Source organism: Ranitomeya imitator, chromosome 7 (genome assembly GCF_032444005.1).
Source record: "Ranitomeya imitator isolate aRanImi1 chromosome 7, aRanImi1.pri, whole genome shotgun sequence".
In the NCBI taxonomy this organism is placed as follows: Eukaryota; Metazoa; Chordata; class Amphibia; order Anura; family Dendrobatidae; genus Ranitomeya; species Ranitomeya imitator.
In genome coordinates, this window is record NC_091288.1 from 180,694,720 (window position 1) to 180,719,545 (window position 24,826).

Here is a 24,826-nt window from a genome sequence, read left to right on the forward strand (position 1 = left end):
CGCCCCCGCCGTGCAAACACACCGCTGTACTTTGAGGGGCCCTGTGCCAGTGCCAATGCCAACGAGTGGGCCCCCCCTGCTTGCTCAGGTTCACAGCACTTGCAAAGTTGAAATACTTACCTCTCCCTGCTCCACTGCCGTGACGTGGTCCAGATTTCCTGGGCCCAATAATTACTTGAACCAGCCCTACCCACCACAACTTTAGCCAAATGACCCCCAATTTCAAATGCCTTCCAATTATTATAAGGTAAATTACGCTTGACAAGCTTCATTAAGAAGAATGGATGGTTTTGACATTAAAATGGGCACTCTAGATGTTTTCCTGGCCCCCACTCACTGCCGACTATGCTGCCCCATTGACTTGCATTGGGTTTCGTGTTTCGGTCGATCCCGACTTTACGTCATAATCGGCCGATTTCACTCGACCCGACTTTTGAGATAGTCGGGTTTCGCGAAACCCGGCTCGACTCTAAAAAGGTCAAGGTCGCTCAACTCTAATCCTGATCTCTCTGCTGCTGGCCTCAGCTATTGAACCTGTGTTGCCTGTCCTGACTTCAGATTGTCTGACCAAGTTTTTGCCTTCATCCACCCTTACCACATACCCGTGCCTCTGATCCTCAGGTCAGCTGTTGTAGACCCAGTGACCCTCTTGGAGTGGCGCCTGGTGATTACCTGCAGACAAGGCTATCTTCACCATAAGAGCCTCTAATAAATACCCGGTAGTCAACTCCTCCAGGGCACGCCTGGCCAGTGGCGCAGTAGGTACACACCCACCCATGTTACAAGGTGGTGCTACCAGAAATGAGCAACTAATTTACACTGTTTCTGCAAAGCCCCCTTTACACGTCCATTTTTTTGCCCGTATGCAGTCCATTTTTTAATAACCGAAAATACGGACACACGCACACACATTATATTTAATGGTGGTGCCCACATGTCAGGTTTTTTACACGGACCTTATGTCTGTGTGAAAAAACCCCAGACATGTCAGTTTTTTATCAGCATCACGGACAAAATGTATGCCGCACACGTGCGCACTGATGACACACGGATGACATCCGTGTGTCATCAGCGTGACACATACCGGCACCTGTGAAGAAGCGGTACGGTTTACGCTGTTACATAGTTACATAGTTTTGTAGGTTGAATAAAGACCTAAGTCCATCACGTTCCCAGGTGCCAGCAACCAGGCGACGATGAGAGTTGTATTCAGCACCCGCTGTGTTCGTCCTGTGTAAAACTAGGAATTAAACTTAAAAAATGACATAGGCTCCCATGTCATTTTCATAACCAGCAGAGGTAAAGCCCATGGCTGGAGGCTGATGTTAATAATCTGGGGAAAAGTGCAATATTTGAAAAGGTTTCCAGGCTGTTAATAACAGCTCACAGCTGTTTGTATAGCCTTTACTGGTGAATTTACAGGAGACCCCAGAAAAAAATTGACGTAGGGTAGCCCTATAAATTCAAACCAGCAAATGGTAAACAGAAAGCTGTGGGTTCATATTAATATCCTGGGAATGGGCCAGACATATTGCCCACTCAGGCTACCAAGATCAGCCTTCAGCCACCCCAGAAATGGCTCATCCATGAGATGCGCCAAATCTGGTGTTAACCTCTACCACTAACCCAACTTGCACTGTAGTGGTGGCCAATGCTGTAATAGGGTTGAGGTTGATGACGACTTTGTATTGGCAGCTGACATCAAGGCCAGGGGTTAGTAATGGAGAGGCTTCTATAAAACACCCCCATTACTTATCCCATAGTAAGCCTTTTCTGGTTTGAATTTATAAGGAAACCCTACGTCATTTTTTTCTAGGGTCCCCTGTAAATTCACTAGTAAAAGCTAAGCAAACAGCTGTGAGCTGTTATTAATAACCTGTGAACGTTTTGGGATCTTGTTCCTTTTCCCAAAATATTAACATCAGCCCCCAACTGTGAGCTTTCCCTCTGCTGGTTATGAAAATTATGTGAGAGGCCAAACCATTTTTTATATTTAATTTTTAATTTTTATACAGAATGTACACAGCGGGTGCTGAATACCACTCCCATCATTATCGCCCGGATGCACTGATCTTAGGGAGACCAAGCGAGAATGATGAATGCTGCCTTCAGCAACCAGCACCTGGGACCAGTGTGAACTGCACTGCTTTTCTCAGGCACCGGTACATGACATATGGACAGACGTGAAACACGGACAGTAGGATACACGGATGTCACACAGATGTCACATACTACATACGGATGGCACATGGACACGAACCACGGATTTCACCAGTACTGTTTTTTCCTGTACAGGAATCACCAGGTTGTGTGAAGGAGGCCTAACTCCCTTGGAAATGAATGAACTTCTGAGTCACATAAACAGCATAGCTCAGACACACTCAACTTTTTTGGTATCCTCACCTCCTGTAGCTGGCACATGGACAGAGTTATTACCATTTTAGTCTCTGACAGTCTAATAGATAATGAATAAATGATGGAGTGTACCATCTACAAAGCTAAGTACTGTGGATCAGTGGGGGTCTCAGTAACCAGACCTCCATAAATCAACAAGTTATCTCCTATGAATAAACAATAACTTCCAAAGTAGGGAATAACCTTTTAATTTCTAAAACTCTTAATGTCTGATGCCAATGATACTTTTTTTTTATCTGCTCATGAGTTTCAACTGCTAATGATGACCCAAAATATACAGTACTATTAATCTCCGTGCCGGTGAATTTCAGTAGAAAAAAAAAGAACCCCTCAGTAGGGATTATAGGTAGTCTTACAATTTATAGGATGATACAAATTCAATTTCAAACAAATTGAAAACAAAGTAGTTTTGTGCAAATTTGGGAAAGTGTAGACCTAAAAATTGAAAGTTTTTAGTTTTAGCTGTAATCTACTACTAATTTATTAATTTAATATTTGTACGGTAATTTTACTGTAACAAACTGGGTTTAATATTGATACAGTATATTAGTCCATGTAACATTTTCCTTCAGTACAAGCCTCTGATTCACTTCTTTACCTTATATTTATGTAGAAAAATAGAACCGATGTCACTTATAAAAGCAACATGCGTCTTATCTTGAAAGCTACTGGGTTAACAGCAATAGACCAAGTACTGACTGTGACAATATTTTGTTCGTACTCACTGGACATGATGGTCAGTCTGAACACAGCAGTGAAACCATTCTATAGGTAAGGAATTTATTACAATTCGTGTCTACATATGACTTCTTCACCTTAGGCCTCATTCACATGTACAGTACGTGTCTCCGGAAAAAGGTAATAGCCAAAACGTGCGTAGGGGTAGGCACCATCACTCACAGGAGGTAATCTTTGTATTTTTTTGGGTTTTTTTGCTTCTATAGTCCTTCACACCTCTTTGAGAGCCACCCTATTTGGAAATGTGTTCTTTTTACCTAGTCATATTATGCTGTGAAGTATTGTATTTTATTTATCTGTATGTACAACCTCTACATGTGATGTGGTGGGTGTATGGTGCCATTTTTCTGGTTTCCCACTATTTTAAACTTTGTCTGTGTTTTTTGTCTTTACTGTGTTAATAAAATTTTTTGTATTTTTTCAAAATTGGTTCTTGTGTACACTACTTTTCTTCTGATTTTGTTTGCATGTAACACTGGGTGTATATTTTTTTTTTTATTTATACCATGTTTTATTGACCCCACCTTCTTATATCACATATCCACATATACCTATTAAATCCTATGACGATTTTCGCATGTTCGTCTTTTCACATGGACTGTCCATTTTTTAACGGCAGCACGGATGACGAGGGCCAATACAAGTCAATATGTTTATGTAAATATGTACGTCACATCCATGTGCCGACTGTGTGACACGTACCAGAATAAAATGCAGAATAGAAACTACAGACTGTTATATAAAAATAGATTGATAGACAGATATCCATTGCATATATAATTTGTGACTTGCATATGTTGCTTACTATCCCATCTATTAACCTAATAGATAAATGAAAAAATGACGTTGGGTGATCTTTTTTTTTCTACAGCTCCACAAATATCACTGTTGGAGGGACTGGACAATTCACAGCATACATGGCTCTTTATAAAGACAGCAGCTATATTACTCCATATGAAGGGTCAGAAGTTGTGCTGCCAACCAAGTCAATGCTGTACGTTGGAGTCTTTGTTCATGGAGGAGATGCTTTTGACTACGTTCTTGTAATGAGGACCTGTTACGCAACGCCTTCGCCATATGCAGATGATCCCTTGAAATATTACATCATTCAAGACAGGTACAGGCTGATAGTCTCTCTCATTTAGTAGGTGCAGGAAGTGATTACCATATTATTATTATTACCTAATATTATTATATTAGATTAATATATTAAAAATAGAGGTAACAATATATTAAGCTATGAAACAGTTGACAAAAAAATCAGCTATTTAATTATTTTTGGTGAGCAGTCTCTAATTATGTCACCACTTTTGGTATATTTCCAGTATTAGATCAAATAGTCAGGGTGGACTGCAGTGTGAGCAGCCTCTTCTTACCTAAGCATCCCCAGTATCTCTAGTATTAGATCAGAAAGATGGTGGACAGCAGTGTGTGCAGTCTCTTCTTATCTCAGAACTCCCGATGTCTCCAGTATTTGATCAGAAAGACATAGTGGCAGCAGTATTAGCAGCCTCTTCTTATCTCAATACTCCTGATAGCTCCAGTATTAGATAGAAATGAAAGTGTGGACTTTATTAGATCATAAAGATGGTGGATAGAAGTGTGAGCTGCCTCTTCATATCTCAGCACTTCTGGTATCTCTAGTATTAGATCAAAATACAGGGTGATCAGAAGTGTTAGCAACCTCTTCTTACATCATCACTTTATTTATTTATGTATATTTTCAGTATTAGATTCAATAGATATGGTGGACAGCAGTGCGAGCAGCCTCTTCTTTAATCAGCAACTCTTATACCTTCAAGATTAGATCAGAATATCCACAACAAGCACATTTTAGGACAGGTTTTTGTCAGTGTAACAAGATGGCGGCCATTGTAATTCTATAGTAATTATGTCCCTAGACAACACTATTATGATTTACTATTTAAAGGAATCTAGGAATGTATTTTTATGACATCTCTTTTAGCTTTTTTTCTCTTCCCAGAGAACCCTTTTAAAGGTGTAGTCAACAGAATATGCCATAAATATCTGCCATAGCTGCATATCTCACTGGTGGGTCCCACATCCATCTTGAGAATGGGGATCTGTCTGGCACTGGCAAAATGAAGAGATGGCTGCGCATGCACAGCTTTCCCCATTTACTTGTCTGGGATTTTTATAATAGTCTAAAAGATGGACCTCAGCATACCATATTTTTCGGACTGTAAGATGGAGTGGACCATAAGATGCACCTAGGTTTTAAAGGAGGAAATTAGAAAAAAAAATTGAAGCAAAAAATTTGGTCAATTCTGTACCAATATCCTCTATCCTGGTATATATGGTCCCCTCACCCCCATCCTGGTATGAATGGCACCCTCAACCCTATCCTGGTATGCATGGCACCTTCATCCCTGTACTGATATGCAAGGCCTTCTCATTCCCATCCTGGTACACATGACCCCCTCATCTCTCTCCTGGTATGCATTGTCCCCTCATCCCCATCCTGATACATGGCTTCCTTACCCGTATCCTGGTATGCATGGTCCCCTCATCCTTATCTTGGTATGCATGCTCTCCTCATCCCCATCCTGGTATGCATAACTCCTCATCCCTATCCTGGTATGCATGGCCTCCTCATCCCTACCCTGATATGCATGGACCCCTCATCCCTATCCTGGTTTGCATAACCTCCTCATCCCAGCTTGATAAGTATTTCCCCCCACCCCTATCCTGGTATGCAAGGCCTCCATCTCAGTCCTGGTATGCATGGTCCCATCCTTATCCTGGTATGAATGCCCCTCTCATTCCCATCCTAGTATGCATGACCACCATCAGAAAAACATTAAAAAACCCATAAACCATTATACTTACCTTACTGCGCTCCCTTGCAGCGCCCTATTCCGATGCCAGCAGCTTATTAATGCTTGTAAGCAGCTTTTGGCAGTGACATCATGCATTGCTTACAAGCTGAGGACAGCTGCCAGATGCTCACTGCTCCCCATGCTGGGACTATGGGCTTGAAGAACAGTGAATATTCATTGCCCTTTAATAGTGGACACTAGGGTTGAGCGAAACGGGTCGAACATTTTCAAAAGTCGCCGACTTTTGGCTAAGTCGGGGTTTCATGAAACCCGATCCGACCCCTGTGCGGGGTCGGCCATGCGGTACGCGACTTTCGCGCCAAAGTCGCGTTTCAATGACGCGAAAAGCGCCATTTCTCAGCCAATGAAGGTAAACGCAGAGTGTGGGCAGCGTGATGACATAGGTCCTGGTCCCCACCATCTTAGAGAAGGGCATTGCAGTGATTGGCTTGCTGTCTGCGACGTCACAGGGGCTATAAAGAGGCGTTCCCGCCGACCGCCATCTTACTGCTGCTGATCTGAGCTTAGGGAGAGGTTGCTGCCGCTTTGTCAGAAGCAGGGATAGCGTTAGGCAGGGTCCATTAACCACAAAACCGCTTGTGCTGCAGCGATTTGCACTGTCCAACACCACCCTCGGTGTGCAGGGACAGTGGAAGTTTTTTTTTTTTTTTTTTTCCCCTCAGCGCTGTAGCTCATTGGGCTGCCCTAGAAGGCTCCCTGATAGCTGCATTGCTGTGTGTACGCCGCTGTGCAAACCAACTGCTTTTTTCAAAGCACAAATCCTCTTGTTCCTTCCTTTCTGCACAGCTATCTTTTTTGTTTGTCCACACTTTTTATTTCATTTGTGCATCAGTCCACTCCTTATTGCTGCCTGCCATACCTGGCTGAGATTACTGCAGGCAGGGAGATAGTAGCTGCCTGCCATACCTGGCTGAGATTATTGCAGGCAGGGAGATAGTAATTGTAGGACATTCCCTGTTTTTTTTTTTTTTTTTTTTTTGGTGGGAGATTAAGATTGGCAATTTGGCATTTCTGCTAGAGTGCCATCCCTGTGTGTGCCATCTCTCTCACATAGTGGGCCATAGAAAGCCTTTTCATTTTTCTGTATTTTTTTTTGTGGGGTGTATAAATTCTCCCTGATAAAAATACAGTGGGAGATTAATATTGGCCTTTGGGCTTGTGTGCCAGTCCTGAGTGTGCCATCTCTCTCACAAATAGTGGGCCATAGAAAGCCTATTTTATTTTTTTTTGGGTTTTATAAATTCTCCCTGAAAAAAAGGGAGATTAATATTGGCCTCTGGGCTTGTGTGCCAGTCCTGAGCGTGCCATCTGTGCCAGCCCTGAGCGTGCCATCTCTCTCACAAATAGTGGGCCATAGAAAGCCTATTTAATTTTTTTTTTGGTTTTATAAATTCTCCCTGAAAAAATGGGAGATTAATATTGGCCTCTGGGCTTGTGTGCCAGTTGTGAGCGTGCCATCTGTGCCAGTCCTGAGCGTGCCATCTCTCTCACAAATAGTGGGCCATAGAAAGCCTATTTAATTTTTTTTTTTGTTTTATAAATTTTCCCTGAAAAAAGGGAGATTAATATTGGCCTCTGGGCTTGTGTGCCAGTTGTGAGCGTGCCATCTGTGCCAGTCCTGAGCGTGCCATCTCTCTCACAAATAGTGGGCCATAGAAAGCCTATTTAATTTTTTTTTTGGTTTTATAAATTTTCCCTGAAAAAAGGGAGATTAATATTGGCCTCTGGGCTTGTGTGCCAGTTGTGAGCGTGCCATCTGTGCCAGTCCTGAGCGTGCCATCTCTCTCACAAATAGTGGGCCATAGAAAGCCTATTTAAATATTTTTTTGGTTTTATAAATTCTCCCAGAAAAAAAGGGAGATTAATATTGGCCTCTGGGCTTCTGTGCCAGTCCTGAGCGTGCCATCTGTGCCAGTCCTGAGCGTCCCATCTCTCTCACAAATAGTGGGCCATAGAAAGCCAATTTTTTTTTTTTTGGGGGTTTTAGAAATTCTCCCTGGAAAAAAAAAGGGAGATTAATATTGCCCTTTGGGCTTGTGTGCCAGTACTAAGCGTTCCATCTCTCTCTCTCTCTCAGTCAGTGGGCCATAGAACGCCTATTTTTGGTTTTATTTGTTTTCTAAATTCTCCCTGAAAAAATCATTTTATTTTATTTGGTTCCTAAATTCTTCCTGATAAAATCATATTTTTTTTATTATTTTTTTTTCTAAAGTCTCCCTGAAAAAAAAAAAAAAAAACAGTGGGAGATTAATATTGGCCTTTCTGCTTGTGTGCCAGTCTTGACTCCTGGGTGCGTCATCTCTCAGTCAGTGGGCCATAGAACGCCTATTTTTGGTTTTATTTGTTTTATAAATTCTCCCTGAAAAAATCATTTTATTTTATTTGGTTTCTAAATTCTTCCTGATAAAATCATATTTTTTTTATTATTTTTTTTTCTAAAGTCTCCCTGAAAAAAAAAAAAAAAAAAAAAAAAACAGTGGGAGATTAATATTGGCCTTTCTGCTTGTGTGCCAGTCTTGACTCCTGGGTGCGTCATCTCTCAGTCAGTGGGCCATAGAACGCCTATTTTTGGTTTTATTTGTTTTATAAATTCTCCCTGAAAAAATCATTTTATTTTATTTGGTTTCTAAATTCTTCCTGATAAAATCATATTTTTTTTATTATTTTTTTTTCTAAAGTCTCCCTGAAAAAAAAAAAAAAAAAACAACCAAAAAAAACAGTGGGAGATTAATATTGGCCTTTCTGCTTGTGTGCCAGTCTTGACTCCTGGGTGTGCCATCTCTCTCTCTCTCTCTCTCTCTCTCTCTCCAATTGTGGTCCATAGAAAGCCTATATTTTTTTTCCTTGATTTGGGTTCCAAAATCTACCAGAGAAAATAACTCCATCAATCATTGGTAGAAAAATATTGGCCTCTGGGCTTGTGTGCCACTCCTGATTCCTGTGTGCGTCATCTCTCAGTCAGTGGGCCATAGAACGCCTATTTTTGTTTTTATTTGTTTTATAAATTTTCCCTGAAAAAATCATTTTATTTTATTTGGTTTCTAAATTCTTCCTGATAAAATCATATTTTTTTTATTATTTTTTTTTCTAAAGTCTCCCTGAAAAAAAAAAAAAAAAAAAAAACAGTGGGAGATTAATATTGGCCTTTCTGCTTGTGTGCCAGTCTTGACTCCTGGGTGTGCCATCTCTCTCTCTCTCTCTCTCTCTCTCTCTCCAATTGTGGTCCATAGAAAGCCTATATTTTTTTTCCTTGATTTGGGTTCCAAAATCTACCAGAGAAAATAACTCCATCAATCATTGGTAGAAAAATATTGGCCTCTGGGCTTGTGTGCCACTCCTGATTCCTGTGTGCGTCATCTCTCAGTCAGTGGGCCATAGAACGCCTATTTTTGTTTTTATTTGTTTTATAAATTCTCCCTGAAAAAATCATTTTATTTTATTTGGTTTCTAAATTCTTCCTGATAAAATCATATTTTTTTTATTATTTTTTTTTCTAAAGTCTCCCTGAAAAAAAAAAAAAAAAAACAACCAAAAAAAACAGTGGGAGATTAATATTGGCCTTTCTGCTTGTGTGCCAGTCTTGACTCCTGGGTGTGCCATCTCTCTCTCTCTCTCTCTCTCTCTCTCTCCAATTGTGGTCCATAGAAAGCCTATATTTTTTTCCCTTGATTTGGGTTCCAAAATCTACCAGAGAAAATAACTCCATCAATCATTGGTAGAAAAATATTGGCCTCTGGGCTTGTGTGCCACTCCTGATTCCTGTGTGCGTCATCTCTCACTCAGTGGCCCATAGAAAGCATATAGTTTGTTACATTTGTTTTCTAAATTCTCCCTGCAAAAATCAATTTTTTTTTTTTGGGGGGGTTTCTAAAGTGTTCCTGAAAAAAATAAAAATAAAAAAAAAATAATAGTGTGACATTAATATTAACATTTGTGCTTCAGTGACAGTCCTGCGTGTGGGGCATCTCTCTAATTTGCAGCCACCAAAAAAAGAGTGTGTAACATTGGGCCTGATTTTCGCTGTGGTCTCACCAACCTGTAAAGGGGTAGCTAAATCATACTGAAGTTATAGCTCACCGTGTAAGTTGTGTGACTGCAACAAATAACGTTAGTTTGGTTACGTTTTTAAAACAATGAGGAAGTCTAGTGGAAGAGGTCGTGGCCGGGGGCGTTCATTGTCAGCTGGTAATGAGGGTAGTGGTAGTGGTGGAGCATCAGGTGGTCGTGGGGAAAAAAATATTGCACCTAAGTCTGGAGCTGTGGAGCCAGGTTCGTCGTCCGGCTACACAAGGCCTCGAACGCTCCCTTTTCTGGGATTAGGAAAACCGCTTTTAAAGCCGGAGCAGCAAGAGCAAGTTTTGGCTTATCTTGCTGACTCAGCCTCTAGCTCTTTTGCCTCCTCTCGTGAAACTGGTAAAAGTAAAAGCAGCGCGTCGTTAGTGGATGTTCACGGTCAGGGACAAGTCACTTCCTTGTCCTCTTCAGCAAAAACAACAACAGAGAAGAATGCAGCAGGCGACACAACGGGTTACTCCATGGAGCTCTTTACACATACCGTCCCTGGCTTAGAAAGTGAAGCAGTTAACAGTCCATGCCCATTACAAATTGAATCTGACATGGAGTGCACTGACGCACAGCCACAGCCAGACTACTATGCTGGTCCTTTGACTCAGACCACAACATTGCCCTCGCAGGGTGCTGATCAAGAATCAGACCCTGATGAGACTATGTTGCCCCATCACGAACGCTATACCACCGAACGACACGGTGACACAGACGAAGTTGCGCAGGAGGTACAAGAAGAGTTATTAGATGACCCAGTTCTTGACCCCGATTGGCAGCCATTGGGGGAACAGGGTGCAGGCGGCAGCAGTTCTGAAGCAGAGGAGGAGGAGGGGCCGCAGCAGGCATCAACATCGCCACAGGTTCCATCTGCCGGGCCCGTATCTTGCCCAAAACGCGTGGCAAAGCCAAAACCTGGTGGAGGACAGCGTGGCCATCCGGTTAAAGCTCAGTCTGCAATGCCTGAAAAGGTATCCGATGCTAGAAAGAGTGCAGTCTGGCATTTTTTTAAACAACATCCAATTGATCAGCGCAAAGTCATCTGTCAAAAATGTTCTACTTCCTTAAGCAGAGGTCAGAATCTGAAAAGTCTCAATACTAGTTGCATGCATAGACATTTAACCACCATGCATTTGAAAGCTTGGACTAACTACCAAACGTCCCTTAAGGTTGTTGCACCCTCGGCCAATGAAGCTAGTCATCAACGCAACATCCCTTCCGGCAGTGTAGGACCACCATTTAGCGCACCACCTGCTGTATCTGTGCAGGTATCTTTGCCAGGCCAAAGCAGTCAGGGTCAGGGAATCACCAGTTTCGTAGTAGGAAACACTGCATCTAGGGCACCGGCGGCAACAATACCATCTCCCACCGTCTCTCAGTCTGCCATGTCCACCGGCACCCCCGCTAGTTCCACGATCTCCATCTCTCCAGTCCAGCTCACCCTACATGAGACTATGGTTAGAAAAAGGAAATACTTAGCCTCGCATCCGCGTACACAGGGTTTGAACGCCCACATAGCTAGACTAATCTCGTTAGAGATGATGCCCTACCGGTTAGTTGAAAGCGAAGCTTTCAAAGACCTGATGGACTACGCTGTACCACGCTACGAGCTACCCAGTCGACACTTTTTTTCCAGAAAAGCCATCCCAGCCCTCCACCAGCATGTTAAAGAGCGCATCGTCCATGCACTCAGGCAATCTGTGAGCACAAAGGTGCACCTGACAACAGATGCATGGACCAGTAGGCATGGCCAGGGACGTTACGTGTCCATCACGGCACACTGGGTAAATGTGGTGGATTCAGGGTCCACAGGGGACAGCAAGTTTGGGACAGTTCTGCCTAGCCCACGGTCTAGTAAACAGTTGTCTGTAGCCGTTCGCACCCCCTCCTCCTCCTCCTCCTCCTCGTCCTCCTGCAGAAGCAAGAGCTCGTCCACAGACCGCAGTCGCACAAACACTCCATCCGCACCTGCCACTGTTGCACACCAGGTCTCCCATTATGGGGCAGCTACTGGCATACGTCAGCAGGCTGTATTGGCTATGAAGTGTTTGGGCGACAATAGACACACCGCGGAAGTTCTGTCCGAGTTCTTGCAGCAAGAAACGCAGTCGTGGCTGGGCACTGTAGATCTTGAGGCAGGCAAGGTAGTGAGTGATAACGGAAGGAATTTCATGGCTGCCATCTCCCTTTCCCAACTGAAACACATTCCTTGCCTGGCTCACACCTTAAACCTGGTGGTGCAGTGCTTCCTGAAAAGTTATCCGGGGTTATCCGACCTGCTCCTCAAAGTGCGTGGACTTTGCGCACATATCCGCCGTTCGCCTGTACACTCCAGCCGTATGCAGACCTATCAGCGTTCTTTGAACCTTCCCCAGCATCGCCTAATCATAGACGTTGCAACAAGGTGGAACTCAACACTGCACATGCTTCAGAGACTGTGCGAACAGAGGCGGGCTGTTATGTTTTTGTGGGAGGATACACATACACGGGCAGGCAGTAGGATGGCAGACATGGAGTTGTCAGGTGTGCAGTGGTCGAAGATTCAAGACATGTGTCAAGTCCTTCAGTGTTTTGAGGAATGCACACGGCTGGTTAGTGCAGACAACGCCATAATAAGCATGAGCATCCCCCTAATGCGTCTGCTGATGCAAAGTTTGACGCACATAAAGGATCAGGCGTCTGCACCAGAGGAAGAGGAAAGCCTTGATGACAGTCAGCGATTGTCTGGTCAGGGCAGTGTACATGACGAGGTACCGGGCGAAGAGGAGGTGGAGGATGAGGAGGATGATGGGGATGAGTATATTTTTAATGAGGAAGCTTTCCCGGGGGCACGGGAAATTGGTGGCGTGGCAAGGCCGGGTTCTGGTTTTTTGAGGGACACAAGTGACGTAGATTTGCCTGCAACTGCCCCTCAACCAAGCACAACCGCAGATTTGACAACGGGAACTTTGGCCCACATGGCGGATTATGCCTTGCGTATCCTCAAAAGGGACACACGCATTACAAAAATGATGAACGATGACGATTACTGGTTGGCCTGCCTCCTTGATCCTCGCTATAAAGGCAAATTGCAAAATATTATGCCACATGAGAACTTGGAACTAATATTAGCAACAAAACAATCAACTCTTGTTGACCGTTTGCTTCTGGCATTCCCTGCACACAGCGCCCGTGATCGTTCTCACACGAGCTCCAGGGGCCAGCAGACCAGAGGTGTTAGAGGGGCAGAAATCAGAAGTGGCGTTGGCCAGAGGGGTTTTCTGACCAGGTTGTGGAGTGATTTTTCTATGACCGCAGACAGGACAGGTACTGCAGCATCAATTCAAAGTGACAGGAGACAACATTTGTCCAGTATGGTTACAAACTATTTTTCATCCCTTATCGACGTTCTCCCTCAACCGTCATTCTTATTTGATTACTGGGCATCCAAATTAGACACCTGGCCAGAATTGGCAGAATATGCATTGCAGGAGCTTGCTTGCCCGGCAGCTAGTGTCCTATCAGAAAGAGTATTCAGTGCTGCAGGTTCAATACTAACAGAAAAAAGGACTCGTCTGGCTACCCAAAATGTAGATGATCTAACCTTCATTAAAATGAACCACAACTGGATTTCAAAATCTTTTGCCCCACCCTGCCCGGCTGACACCTAGCTTTCCTATGAAAAGGTCTTGCCTGTGGACTATTCTGAATGACTTTTCCAATCTCGTAATTTTCTTCACCTGATTGTCCAGCATACGACATGTTTCCACCTCACGAAATGGCCAAACTCCCCACACGGGGCCGTGCTATCGCCACTTTGCGCTTGGACCCTTGAGAGTGCTGTTTGTCTGAAGAGGTGGGTGTGGCCGCTTTTGGTCGACGGCACTGCCACTGGGTCCCTCATAGTACAATAAAGTGTCTCTGGCGGTGGTGGTGCGCACCCAACGTCAGACACACCGTTGTAATATGAGGGGCCCTGTGCCTGTACCGCCGGCCACAAGACAGTTCCCCCCCCCAGCTCAAACAGTGCTCTACCACTAGCAAAATTATCTCTCACAGCTTCACCAATGTGTAGTCTAGGCGCTGACATCCTTCAATGCCTGGCACTGACAATACCATTGTTTTGACATTTTTGTTATGTTAGGCCTTCGAAGCCTGTCTGCGGTCCCTTCTTTCTACAACTACTACACTGACCAGGCCACTGCTGGCCGTGTTACCCTGGAACCAATTTAAAAGTGCCTACAGTCAGCCCAATTTTGTTATGTTAGGCCTTCGAAGACTGTCTGCCGTCACTCCTTCCACTAGACTTCCACTGACCATACACTGCTGCCCATGTACCCCTGGAACCAATTTAAAGTGCCTACAGCCAGCCCAATTTTGTTATGTTAGGCCTTGGAAGCCTGTCTGCGGTCACTCCTTCCACTAGACTTCCACTGACCACACCACTGCTGCCCGTGTACCCCTGGAACCAATTTAAAATTGCCTACAGCCATGTGTTATTATTTTAGGCCTTCGATGCCTGTCTGCGGTCACTCCTTCCACTAGGCCTCCACTGACCACACCACTGCTGCCCGTGTACCCCTGTAACCAATTTAGAATTGCCTACAGCCATGTGTTATTATTTTAGGCCTTCGATGCCTGTCTGCGGTCCATTCTTTCAACTACTACTACACTGACCAGGGCACTGCTGCCCGTGTACCCCTGGAACCAATTTAAAATTGCCTACAGCCATGTGTTATTATTTTAGGCCTTCGATGCCTGTCTGCGGTCACTCCTTCCACTAGGCCTCCACTGACCACACCACTGCTGCCCGTGTACCCCTGGAACTAATTTAAAATTGCCTACAGCCATGTGTGATTATTTTAGGCCTTCGATGCCTGTCTGCGGTCACTCCTTCCACTAGGCCTCCACTGACCACACCACTGCTGCCCGTGTAACCCTGGAACCAATTTAAAATTGCCTACAGCCATGTGTTATTATTTTAGGCCTTCGATGCCTGTCTGCGGTCACTCCTTCCACTAGGCCTCCACTGACCACACCACTGCTGCCCGTGTACCCCTGGAACCAATTTAAAATTGCCTACAGCCAGCCCAATTTTTTTATTTTAGGCCTTCGATGCCTGTCTGCGGTCCATTCTTTCAACTACTATTACACTGACCAGGGCACTGCTGCCCGTGTACCCCTGGAACCAATTTAAAATTGCCTACAGCCATGTGTTATTATTTTAGGCCTTCGATGCCTGTCTGTGGTCACTCCTTCCACTAGGCCTCCACTGACCACACCACTGCTGCCCGTGTACCCCTGGAACCAATTTAAAATTGCCTACAGCCATGTTTTATTATTTTAGGCCTTCGATGCCTGTCTGCGGTCCATTCTTTCAACTACTACTACACTGACCAGGGCACTGCTGCCCGTGTACCCCTGGAACCAATTTAAAATTGCCTACAGCCATGTGTTATTATTTTAGGCCTTCGATGCCTGTCTGTGGTCACTCCTTCCACTAGGCCTCCACTGACCACACCACTGCTGCCCGTGTACCCCTGGAACCAATTTAAAATTGCCTACAGCCAGCCCAATTTTTTTATTTTAGGCCTTCGATGCCTGTCTGCGGTCCATTCTTTCAACTACTACTACACTGACCAGGGCACTGCTGCCCAAGTACCCCTGGAACCAATTTAAAATTGACTACAGCCATGTGTTAATATTTTAGGCCTTCGATGCCTGTCTGTGGTCACTCCTTCCACTAGGCCTCCACTGACCACACCACTGCTGCCCGTGTACCCCTGGAACCAATTTAAAATTGCCTACAGCCATGTGTTATTATTTTAGGCCTTCGATGCCTGTCTGCGGTCACTCCTTCCACTAGGCCTCCACTGACCACACCACTGCTGCCCGTGTACCCCTGGAACCAATTTAAAATTGCATACAGCCAGCCCAATTTTTTTATTTTAGGCCTTCGATGCCTGTCTGCGGTCCATTCTTTCAACTACTACTACACTGACCAGGGCACTGCTGCCCGTGTACCCATGGAACCAATTTAAAATTGCCTACAGCCATGTGTTATTATTTTAGGCCTTCGATGCCTGTCTGCGGTCACTCCTTCCACTAGGCCTCCACTGACCACACCACTGCTGCCCGTGTACCCCTGGAACCAATTTAAAATTGCCTACAGCCATGTGTTATTATTTTAGGCCTTCGATGCCTGTCTGCGGTCACTCCTTCCACTAGGCCTCCACTGACCACACCACTGCTGCCCGTGTACCCCTGTAACCAATTTAGAATTGCCTACAGCCATGTGTTATTATTTTAGGCCTTCGATGCCTGTCTGCGGTCCATTCTTTCAACTACTACTACACTGACCAGGGCACTGCTGCCCGTGTACCCCTGGAACCAATTTAAAATTGCCTACAGCCATGTGTTATTATTTTAGGCCTTCGATGCCTGTCTGCGGTCACTCCTTCCACTAGGCCTCCACTGACCACACCACTGCTGCCCGTGTACCCCTGGAACCAATTTAAAATTGCCTACAGCCATGTGTTATTATTTTCGGCCTTCGATGCCTGTCTGCGGTCACTCCTTCCACTAGGCCTCCACTGACCACACCACTGCTGCCCGTGTACCCCTGGAACCAATTTAAAATTGCCTACAGCCAGCCCAATTTTTTTATTTTAGGCCTTCGATGCCTGTCTGCGGTCCATTCTTTCAACTACTACTACACTGACCAGGGCACTGCTGCCCGTGTACCCCTGGAACCAATTTAAAATTGCCTACAGCCATGTGTTATTATTTTAGGCCTTCGATGCCTGTCTGTGGTCACTCCTTCCACTAGGCCTCCACTGACCTGTCTACTGCGGCCCGTGTACCCCTTGAACCAACCTAATAAAATATTTAAAAAATTAATTTGATTATAAAAAATAAGATCGTGTTGAGATCTCAAATGCAGACATTTTAACAATCAAAACAAACACACAACAAATATCTGGAACTGTACTACAAAGGTCCAACAGCTACAATTTCTTTCTCCTGCAAGAAGTTAACTGAAAGTTTTTTGGAGTTGTTAACACAGATATGGCATCCACCGAGTGTTGTCCTGTCGCGTCTCCTTTAAATTATTTCCAATAAGATGTTAAACTATTAATTTAATAAAATCAATAATTAAAAAAATAATTGAGTAAGTCAAAAGCACATTGCAAATAAACATTAATTACAAATCAAGAAGCATGGCGCGTCCGAGGGTGAGTAGATACCGAATAAGAATATAATCACCCTCGGACGCGCAATGCTTATTTACAACAGCCTTCCTTCCTAAGAATCAGCCCTTCCGTGGTGTAGAGAGAGGTTGTTGTTACACTCCAAGGTGTTCCCCAGGTTGCCTTTCCTGAGCTTCGATCTTCCGGCTCTCGTTTAGTAGCTGTTGGAAACTACGCTGCATTAGGCCTACTAATTGTGTATGGGTGAAACAGTGGCGCATCTGCGGTCCCTCCTTCCACTAGGCCTCGACTGACCTGTCTACTGCGGCCCGTGTACCCCTTGAACCAACCTAATAAAATATTTAAAAAATTAATTTGATTATAAAAAATAAGATCGTGTTGAGATCTCAAATGCAGACATTTTAACAATCAAAACAAACACACAACAAATATCTGGAACTGTACTACAAAGGTCCAACAGCTACAATTTCTTTCTCCTGCAAGAAGTTAACTGAAAGTTTTTTGGAGTTGTTAACACAGATATGGCATCCACCGAGTGTTGTCCTGTCGCGTCTCCTTTAAATTATTTCCAATAAGATGTTAAACTATTAATTTAATAAAATCAATAATTAAAAAAATAATTGAGTAAGTCAAAAGCACATTGCAAATAAACATTAATTACAAATCAAGAAGCATGGCGCGTCCGAGGGTGAGTAGATACCGAATAAGAATATAATCACCCTCGGACGCGCAATGCTTATTTACAACAGCCTTCCTTCCTAAGAATCAGCCCTTCCGTGGTGTAGAGAGAGGTTGTGTTACACTCCAAGGTGTTCCCCAGGTTGCCTTTCCTGAGCTTCGATCTTCCGGCTCTCGTTTAGTAGCTGTTGGAAACTACGCTGCATTAGGCCTACTAATTGTGTATGGGGTGTAGAGACAGGTTGTGTTACACTCCAAGGTTTTCACCAGGTTGCCTTTCCTGAGCTTCGATCTTCATGCTCTCGTTTAGTAGGTGTCGGAAAGTAGGCTGCATTAGGCCTACAAATTGGGTATGGGGTGGAGAGAGATGGTGTGTTACACTCCAAGGTGTTCCCCAGGTTTCCTTGCCATTGCTTCGGTCTTCCGACTCTCGTTTAGTAGTTGTAGAAAAGTACACAGCATTAGGCCTACAAAATGGGTATGGGGTGGAGAGAGATGGTGTGTTACACTCCAAGGTGTTCCCCAGGTTGCCTTTCCTGAGCTTCGATCTTCATGCTCTCGTTTAGTAGGTGTCGGAAAGTAGGCTGCATTAGGCCTAAAAAATGGGGAATGGGGTGGAGAGAGATGGTGTGTTACACTCCAAGGTGTTCCCCAGGTTTCCTTGCCATTGCTTCGGTCTTCCGACTCTCGTTTAGTAGTTGTAGAAAAGTACACTGCATTAGGCCTAAAAAATGGGTATGGGGTGGAGAGAGATGGTGTGTTACACTCCAAGGTGTTCCCCAGGTTGCCTTTCCTGAGCTTCGATCTTCATGCTCTCGTTTAGTAGGTGTCGGAAAGTAGGCTGCATTAGGCCTACAAATTGGGTATGGGGTGGAGAGAGATGGTGTGTTACACTCCAAGGTGTTCCCCAGGTTTCCTTGCCATTGCTTCGGTCTTCCGACTCTCGTTTAGTAGTTGTAGAAAAGTACACAGCATTAGGCCTACAAAATGGGTATGGGGTGGAGAGAGATGGTGTGTTACACTCCAAGGTGTTCCCCAGGTTGCCTTTCCTGAGCTTCTATCTTCAGGCTCTCATTAAATTGTGGTTAAATGGAACAACTGCATTTGGCGTACTAGTTGGTTTGGGGCCTACTATCGGTGTCTGCCACTCCTTGCTGTTCTCCTGGTTTCCTGTCCTGAAATACCATTTTCAGCCTCTCGTTAAGTAGTTGTTAATGTTAGACTGCATTTGGCCTACTAGTTGGGTTGGGGCCTACTATCGGTGTCTGCCACTCCTTGCTGTTCTCCTCCACTGAACAAAGCTGTGCCGCCTGTTTACTACGGTTGCCAATTTTGAACTGCATTTCGACTACTTACTGATTTGGCCCTACTCTCTGTGTCAGCCTCTCATTCCAGTTGTCCTCCACTGCAATGCCCCCTGGTTATTCCTGTGTTACCAATTTTGAACTGCATTTAGCCAACTTTATTCTTTGGGTCTATATCTGTGTTTCCTCCTCATCCTGCCCATTGCCCAGCCAGTGATAGATGAGTCTGCTGGTACATTGACCCATAACGCAACATTCCCCGTGCACGCTACACAACAACATTGTGACCCTGCTGAAAGTCAGGTTGCTCTTCCCGCATACCATACCACCTTACACGGGGACAAAGAGGAAGGTGCAGATGAAAGTGCAGGTTCCTTCATCAGGTGGGGGGAGGAATACTAGTTGGCGACGTCACTGGCACAGGGCCTCTCATAGTACGCAAAAGTGTTGCTGCCGGTGGGAGGCGCCCCCGCCGTGCAAACACACCGCTGTACTTTGAGGGGCCCTGTGCCAGTGCCAATGCCAACGAGTGGGCCCCCCCTGCTTGCTCAGGTTCACAGCACTTGCAAAGTTGAAATACTTACCTCTCCCTGCTCCACTGCCGTGACGTGGTCCAGATTTCCTGGGCCCACTAATTACTTGAACCAGCCCTACCCCCCACAACTTTAGCCAAATGACCCCCAATTTCAAATGCCTTCCAATTATTATAAGGTAAATTACGCTTGACAAGCTTCATTAAGAAGAATGGATGGTTTTGACATTAAAATGGGCACTCTAGGTGTTTTCCTGGCCCCCACTCACTGCCGACTATGCTGCCCCATTGACTTGCATTGGGTTTCGTGTTTCGGTCGATCCCGACTTTACGTCATAATCGGCCGATTTCACTCGACCCGACTTTGGACATAGTCGGGTTTCGCAAAACCCGGCTCGACTCTAAAAAGGTCAAGGTCGCTCAACTCTAGTGGACACAGTGTTGGCTGCAGCCACTGGCTTCCTACAGCTGCCGGGCTTTCACGTGTGCCCACTACTAAGGAAATTACTAATCACTGTATTCCACACCTATGGGAGTGGATAGAAGTGAATATCAATTCCCTTAAGTAGCGGGCACACATGAACGCCCAGCAACTGCAGGAAGCCAGCAGCTGCGGCTAACAGCAGGTCAGCTATTAAAGAGCAATGAATATTCACTGCTCTCTACTACCATGTATGGGCGTGACAAACAGTGAATATTCATTTCTCTTTAGCAGCGGGCACAGTAGTTAGTGGCATCCGCCATCTCCTGCCTCCTGTGACCCACTACTCCACCGCTTTGCTCCCCTACCTCCACATCCACAGCCAGAGGAGGTGCATATGGACTATAAGACTCATCCTCATTTTCCTCCACATTTTTGGAGGAAAAAAGTGCATCTTATAGTCCGATAAATGCAGTACATATTTATGAAACATCAGGTGTATTTGCACCATAAAGACTAACTCTGAGGTTGTTATTGGAGCTTTGGAGGAGGGGAACCCAACCCCAGTTTCATCTATTTGCTATTGGATGATGGAAACAAGGGGAAGTGGTTGACATCCACTATACCCATATGTGCTGGGTGCTAGAACTGGGCACCATAAATTGGTGCTTATTAGTGATGTGGGAGCAATGGTAATGCTCGGGTGCTTGACCTTAGTAGCAAGTATAATGGAAGTCAATGGGAAACTCAAGCATATTTCTGGCAGCCCTACCCCCCACCCGGAGGTCTGGAGGGGTCTAAAAATTGTTGAAATCAGTGGAAACAGTGTTGAAATGACATGGGAACAGCATGGGAAAGACCCTTGGAATAATCTCTGAATCCCAAGTCCCTGCTGGGAACAATGTTGTCAGATTATTACGCTACTTTTACAAACTGAAAATAAAGCATGCAACATTGAAGATCAAATAGATATTACTGGAAAAAAATGTTTAGACTTGTATGTAAGGCAAAATAAATAAGAGAAAAAAATGCTACTCCACAGCTTGAGCTATATTCACAAGGAGTGTTTTTTCTGCATTTTGGCACATTTGCATGGCTTCAATGGTGAAAAAAACATCCATCAGGAAATGTAATTTTAACATTTTAATACCCTATTTCGCAATTTGGTGTGTGAGACATGATCAGACAGATATTTTTTAATTTATGAAGGAGGGAATATGAAAGTCACAATGTTTGCTACCGCAGTATACTTTATCCATCTGAGGTGGGCACATTTTCTTTTTCGTACTAATACTGTAAAGTTTGAAACTTGGAGGCTCAGTAGGCATCTCTCACAATTTATAGAGGGCCAGCAGGTTGCCTCCATTATTTTTGGAGGGCCAGCAGGCGTCTTGTGGACAAATGAGACCTAGATAGAGCTTTTTGGTAAATCACATCATTCTACTGTTTACTGTAAATGAGGCCTACAAATAAAAGAACACAGTAGTTACAGTCTTTAAAGATATTTTGGGGTTGTTTTGCTGCATCTGGCGCTGGGTGCCTTGACTATGTGCAAGGCATCATGAAATGTGAAGATTCCCAAAGGATTTTGAGTTGTAATGTACTGTGCAGTGTCAGAAAGCTGGGATTGCATCCTAGGTCTTGGGCCTTTCAGCAGAACAATGACCCCAAACATATTTCAAGAAGAAACCAAAATGAATGGAGAAAAAGCACTGGAGAGTTCAGAAATGATCATTCCAGCTCCATTAGAGTAAAGTCTACCACCAATATCTCTTACATACAGCTGCTACAATAAAACTGTGAATGGACACATTAAATCAGTTAATTTTGCCTGCTGTGATGAATTTCTGAGTACAGATCACAGTAAAAAACATGAATCTGTCAATGCGTGCAAGGAAAAAAAGCAATCAAGTTATGGCTTGTGGAAGAGATGTATGTGACCAGAATTAATTAACACTCACTTCCAGCAGATGACACCTAGCACCTATCCCTACACTAAATTCAGCTTGCAGTGTTGTTAGTCGGGAATAGAATAGATGTATCGTTGATTTTTTTTAGTTTGCTGCAGCAAGGATTATAAGGCAATAATCCTTGAATAGAGGACTGTAATATGCTATTTCTACTGCAACAACTCACCCTGCACAAATTGCAGATAAGAATGGTATTATTGGAGAATAGAATCTATTTGAATTAGCCCTGAAGAAAGCTATTAGTTTAATGTTGCTTCATCAAGTACTGTTATTTCATCAACCCTGCAGGGGAATTTAGTGAAGCGTTTCACATCTACTCAGCCTGATATGGAGGAGACCAGGATCTTCTGTACTTACTGTACAAAGTCTCCTGTCCTGGCTGTGAAATCATGTACTCAGTGTGAGAACACCCTATGTGACAACCACTTGAAAATGTCCCATCAACTAGACGGTGGAGCCTCAGGAAAAAATTGTTTTCCCATTATTGTGGAGTGGGTCTCCTACACTGGTAAAGTATATGCACTAAAGGTACCTTCACACTCAACGATATCGCTAGCGATCCGTGACGTTGCAGCGTCCTGGCTAGCGATATCGTTGAGTTTGACAGGCAGCAGCGATCAGGATCCTGCTGTGCCATCGTTGGTCAGAGCAGAAAGTCCAGAACTTTATTTCGTCCCTGGACCTGTTGTGAATTCAGCTTTTGGGCTCCCTCCGGTGGTTGTAGAGGGTAATGCAGTTGTGACTGGACTGCAGGATTGGACAGGTGTATCTACTAATTGCAAAACTGACTGGGGTATATAGCCTTGCTGGACTCTTTAGTCCCTGCCAGTTGTCCATTGTTTTTGAAGGATTCACTTCCCTGCTGGTCTCTCCAGTTTGCTGGGCTTTTCTACAAAGATAAGTCCTGGCTTTGTTTTTGCTGTCCACCTGCGGTGGACCTTATAGTTCTGTGCATATTTATGTTTTTGTCTTGTTCAGCTTTGTCTGTGAAGGATTTTTTGCAGCTAAGCTGTGGCTCTGGAGATGCAGATATACCCCCCATGTCTTTAGTCAGATGTGGTGATTCGTATTTTCTGTGGTGGATATTTTCTAGTGTTTTTATACTGACCGCATAGTACTCTGTTCTATTCTTTCTTTTTAGCTAGTATGGCCTCCTATGCTAAAATCTGATTTCATATCTGCGTATGTTATTTCCCTCTCTTCTCACCGTCAATATTTGTGGGGGGCTATCTATCCTTTGGGGATTTTCTCTGAGGCAAGATAGGTTTCCTGTTTCTGTCTTTAGGGAAAGTTAGATCTTAGGCTGTGCCAAGGGGTCTAGGGAGTGTCAGGTACCCCCCACGGCTACTTCTAGTTGCGCTGCTAGGTTCAGAGTTTGAGGTCAGTACAGGGACCACCTTCTCCAGAGTCCGTCTCATGCTGCTCCTAGGCCACCAGATCATAACATGGACCTCCTGCAGACATCGCTGAATCGGCGTGTGTGACGCCGATTCAGCGATGTCTTCACTGGTAACCAGGGTAAACATCGGGTTACTAAGCGCAGGGCTGCGCTTAGTAACCCGATGTTTACCCTGGTTACCAGCGTAAACGTAAAAAAAAAACACTACATACTTACCTTCCGGTGTCTGTCCCCGGCGCTGTGCTTCTCTGCACTGTGAGCGCCGGCCAGCCGGAAAGCAGAGCACAGTGGTGACGTCACCGCTGTGCTTTCCGGCCGGCGCTCACAGTCAGTGCAGAGAAGCACAGCGACGGGGGACAGACACCGAAAGGTAAGTATGTAGTGTTTGTTTTTTTACGTTTACGCTGGTAACCAAGGTAAACATCGGGTTACTAAGCTTAGTAACCCGATGTTTAACCTGGTTACCAGGGGACCGGCATCGTTGGTCGCTGGAGAGCTGTCTGTGTGACAGCTCTCCAGCGACCAAACAGCGACGCTGCAGCGATTGGGATCGTTGTCTGGATCGCTGCAGCGTCGCTAAATGTGATGGTACCTTAAGTGCAAGGGATGCCAAAAATTAGAAGGAAGCACTACAATACCCCTTTGAAGAGATGTCTTGGAGAGCCCCAGAAAACAAAGAATGTTAGAGGTAGACTTCTCAAAATTCTTAAAGTGGGCATCATAAACACCCATAAAAAAATTTATAGGGAGAGTAACATGATCACCCTGCTGATATAATGGTGGAGAAGGAGGAGGACAACACAAAAATACAAAATCCTGAAGCGTTTACCCATGTTTTGGTGGGAAGGGGTGCATGGGAATAGACCAGAAAAAAACAAAAAAAAATTGAATTTGAGTTTATGTTCTGCTGCTGTCATCAGGTGGTGTTGAGAAGTCTGGGCCAATTCAGCCGTTGTTCATTTTGGTAAGAGTTAGCCTGTCAGCATTTTCAGTTGACAGGTGAATTGGTTATAATACCCCCGGTGTCACTTTAAACCCGCTCTGACAAAATGCTAGTGGCAAGGCAGGCCAGGACCTCCAAGCCGTAGAGAGACAGTTCACGCCATGTGTCTACAAGGTACTATTTCAGCACCTTGTCAGAGTACCCCACGCATCAGGGCCTAGGTACTGAGAGGATCTGATAAAAAAACACTATATCTTTGATAGTGTTCCCCTGCCTCTGCTGCATCTGGTGTATGTCTCCCTCATCTCTACTC

General features: G+C 44.6%; 1 protein-coding gene across 1 annotated transcript in view; it reads left to right on the forward strand.

The window, feature by feature from the left end:
• The window catches only part of LOC138645087 (uromodulin-like), a 68,580-nt gene that overhangs the window by 37,207 nt on the left and 6,547 nt on the right, over window positions 1-24,826 (forward strand). The window contains exons 13-14 of the mRNA XM_069734134.1: window positions 3,029-3,186; window positions 4,025-4,270. Of these exons, the coding sequence (XP_069590235.1) occupies window positions 3,029-3,186; window positions 4,025-4,270 (404 nt within the window). The remainder of the gene's footprint in view (window positions 1-3,028; window positions 3,187-4,024; window positions 4,271-24,826) is intronic.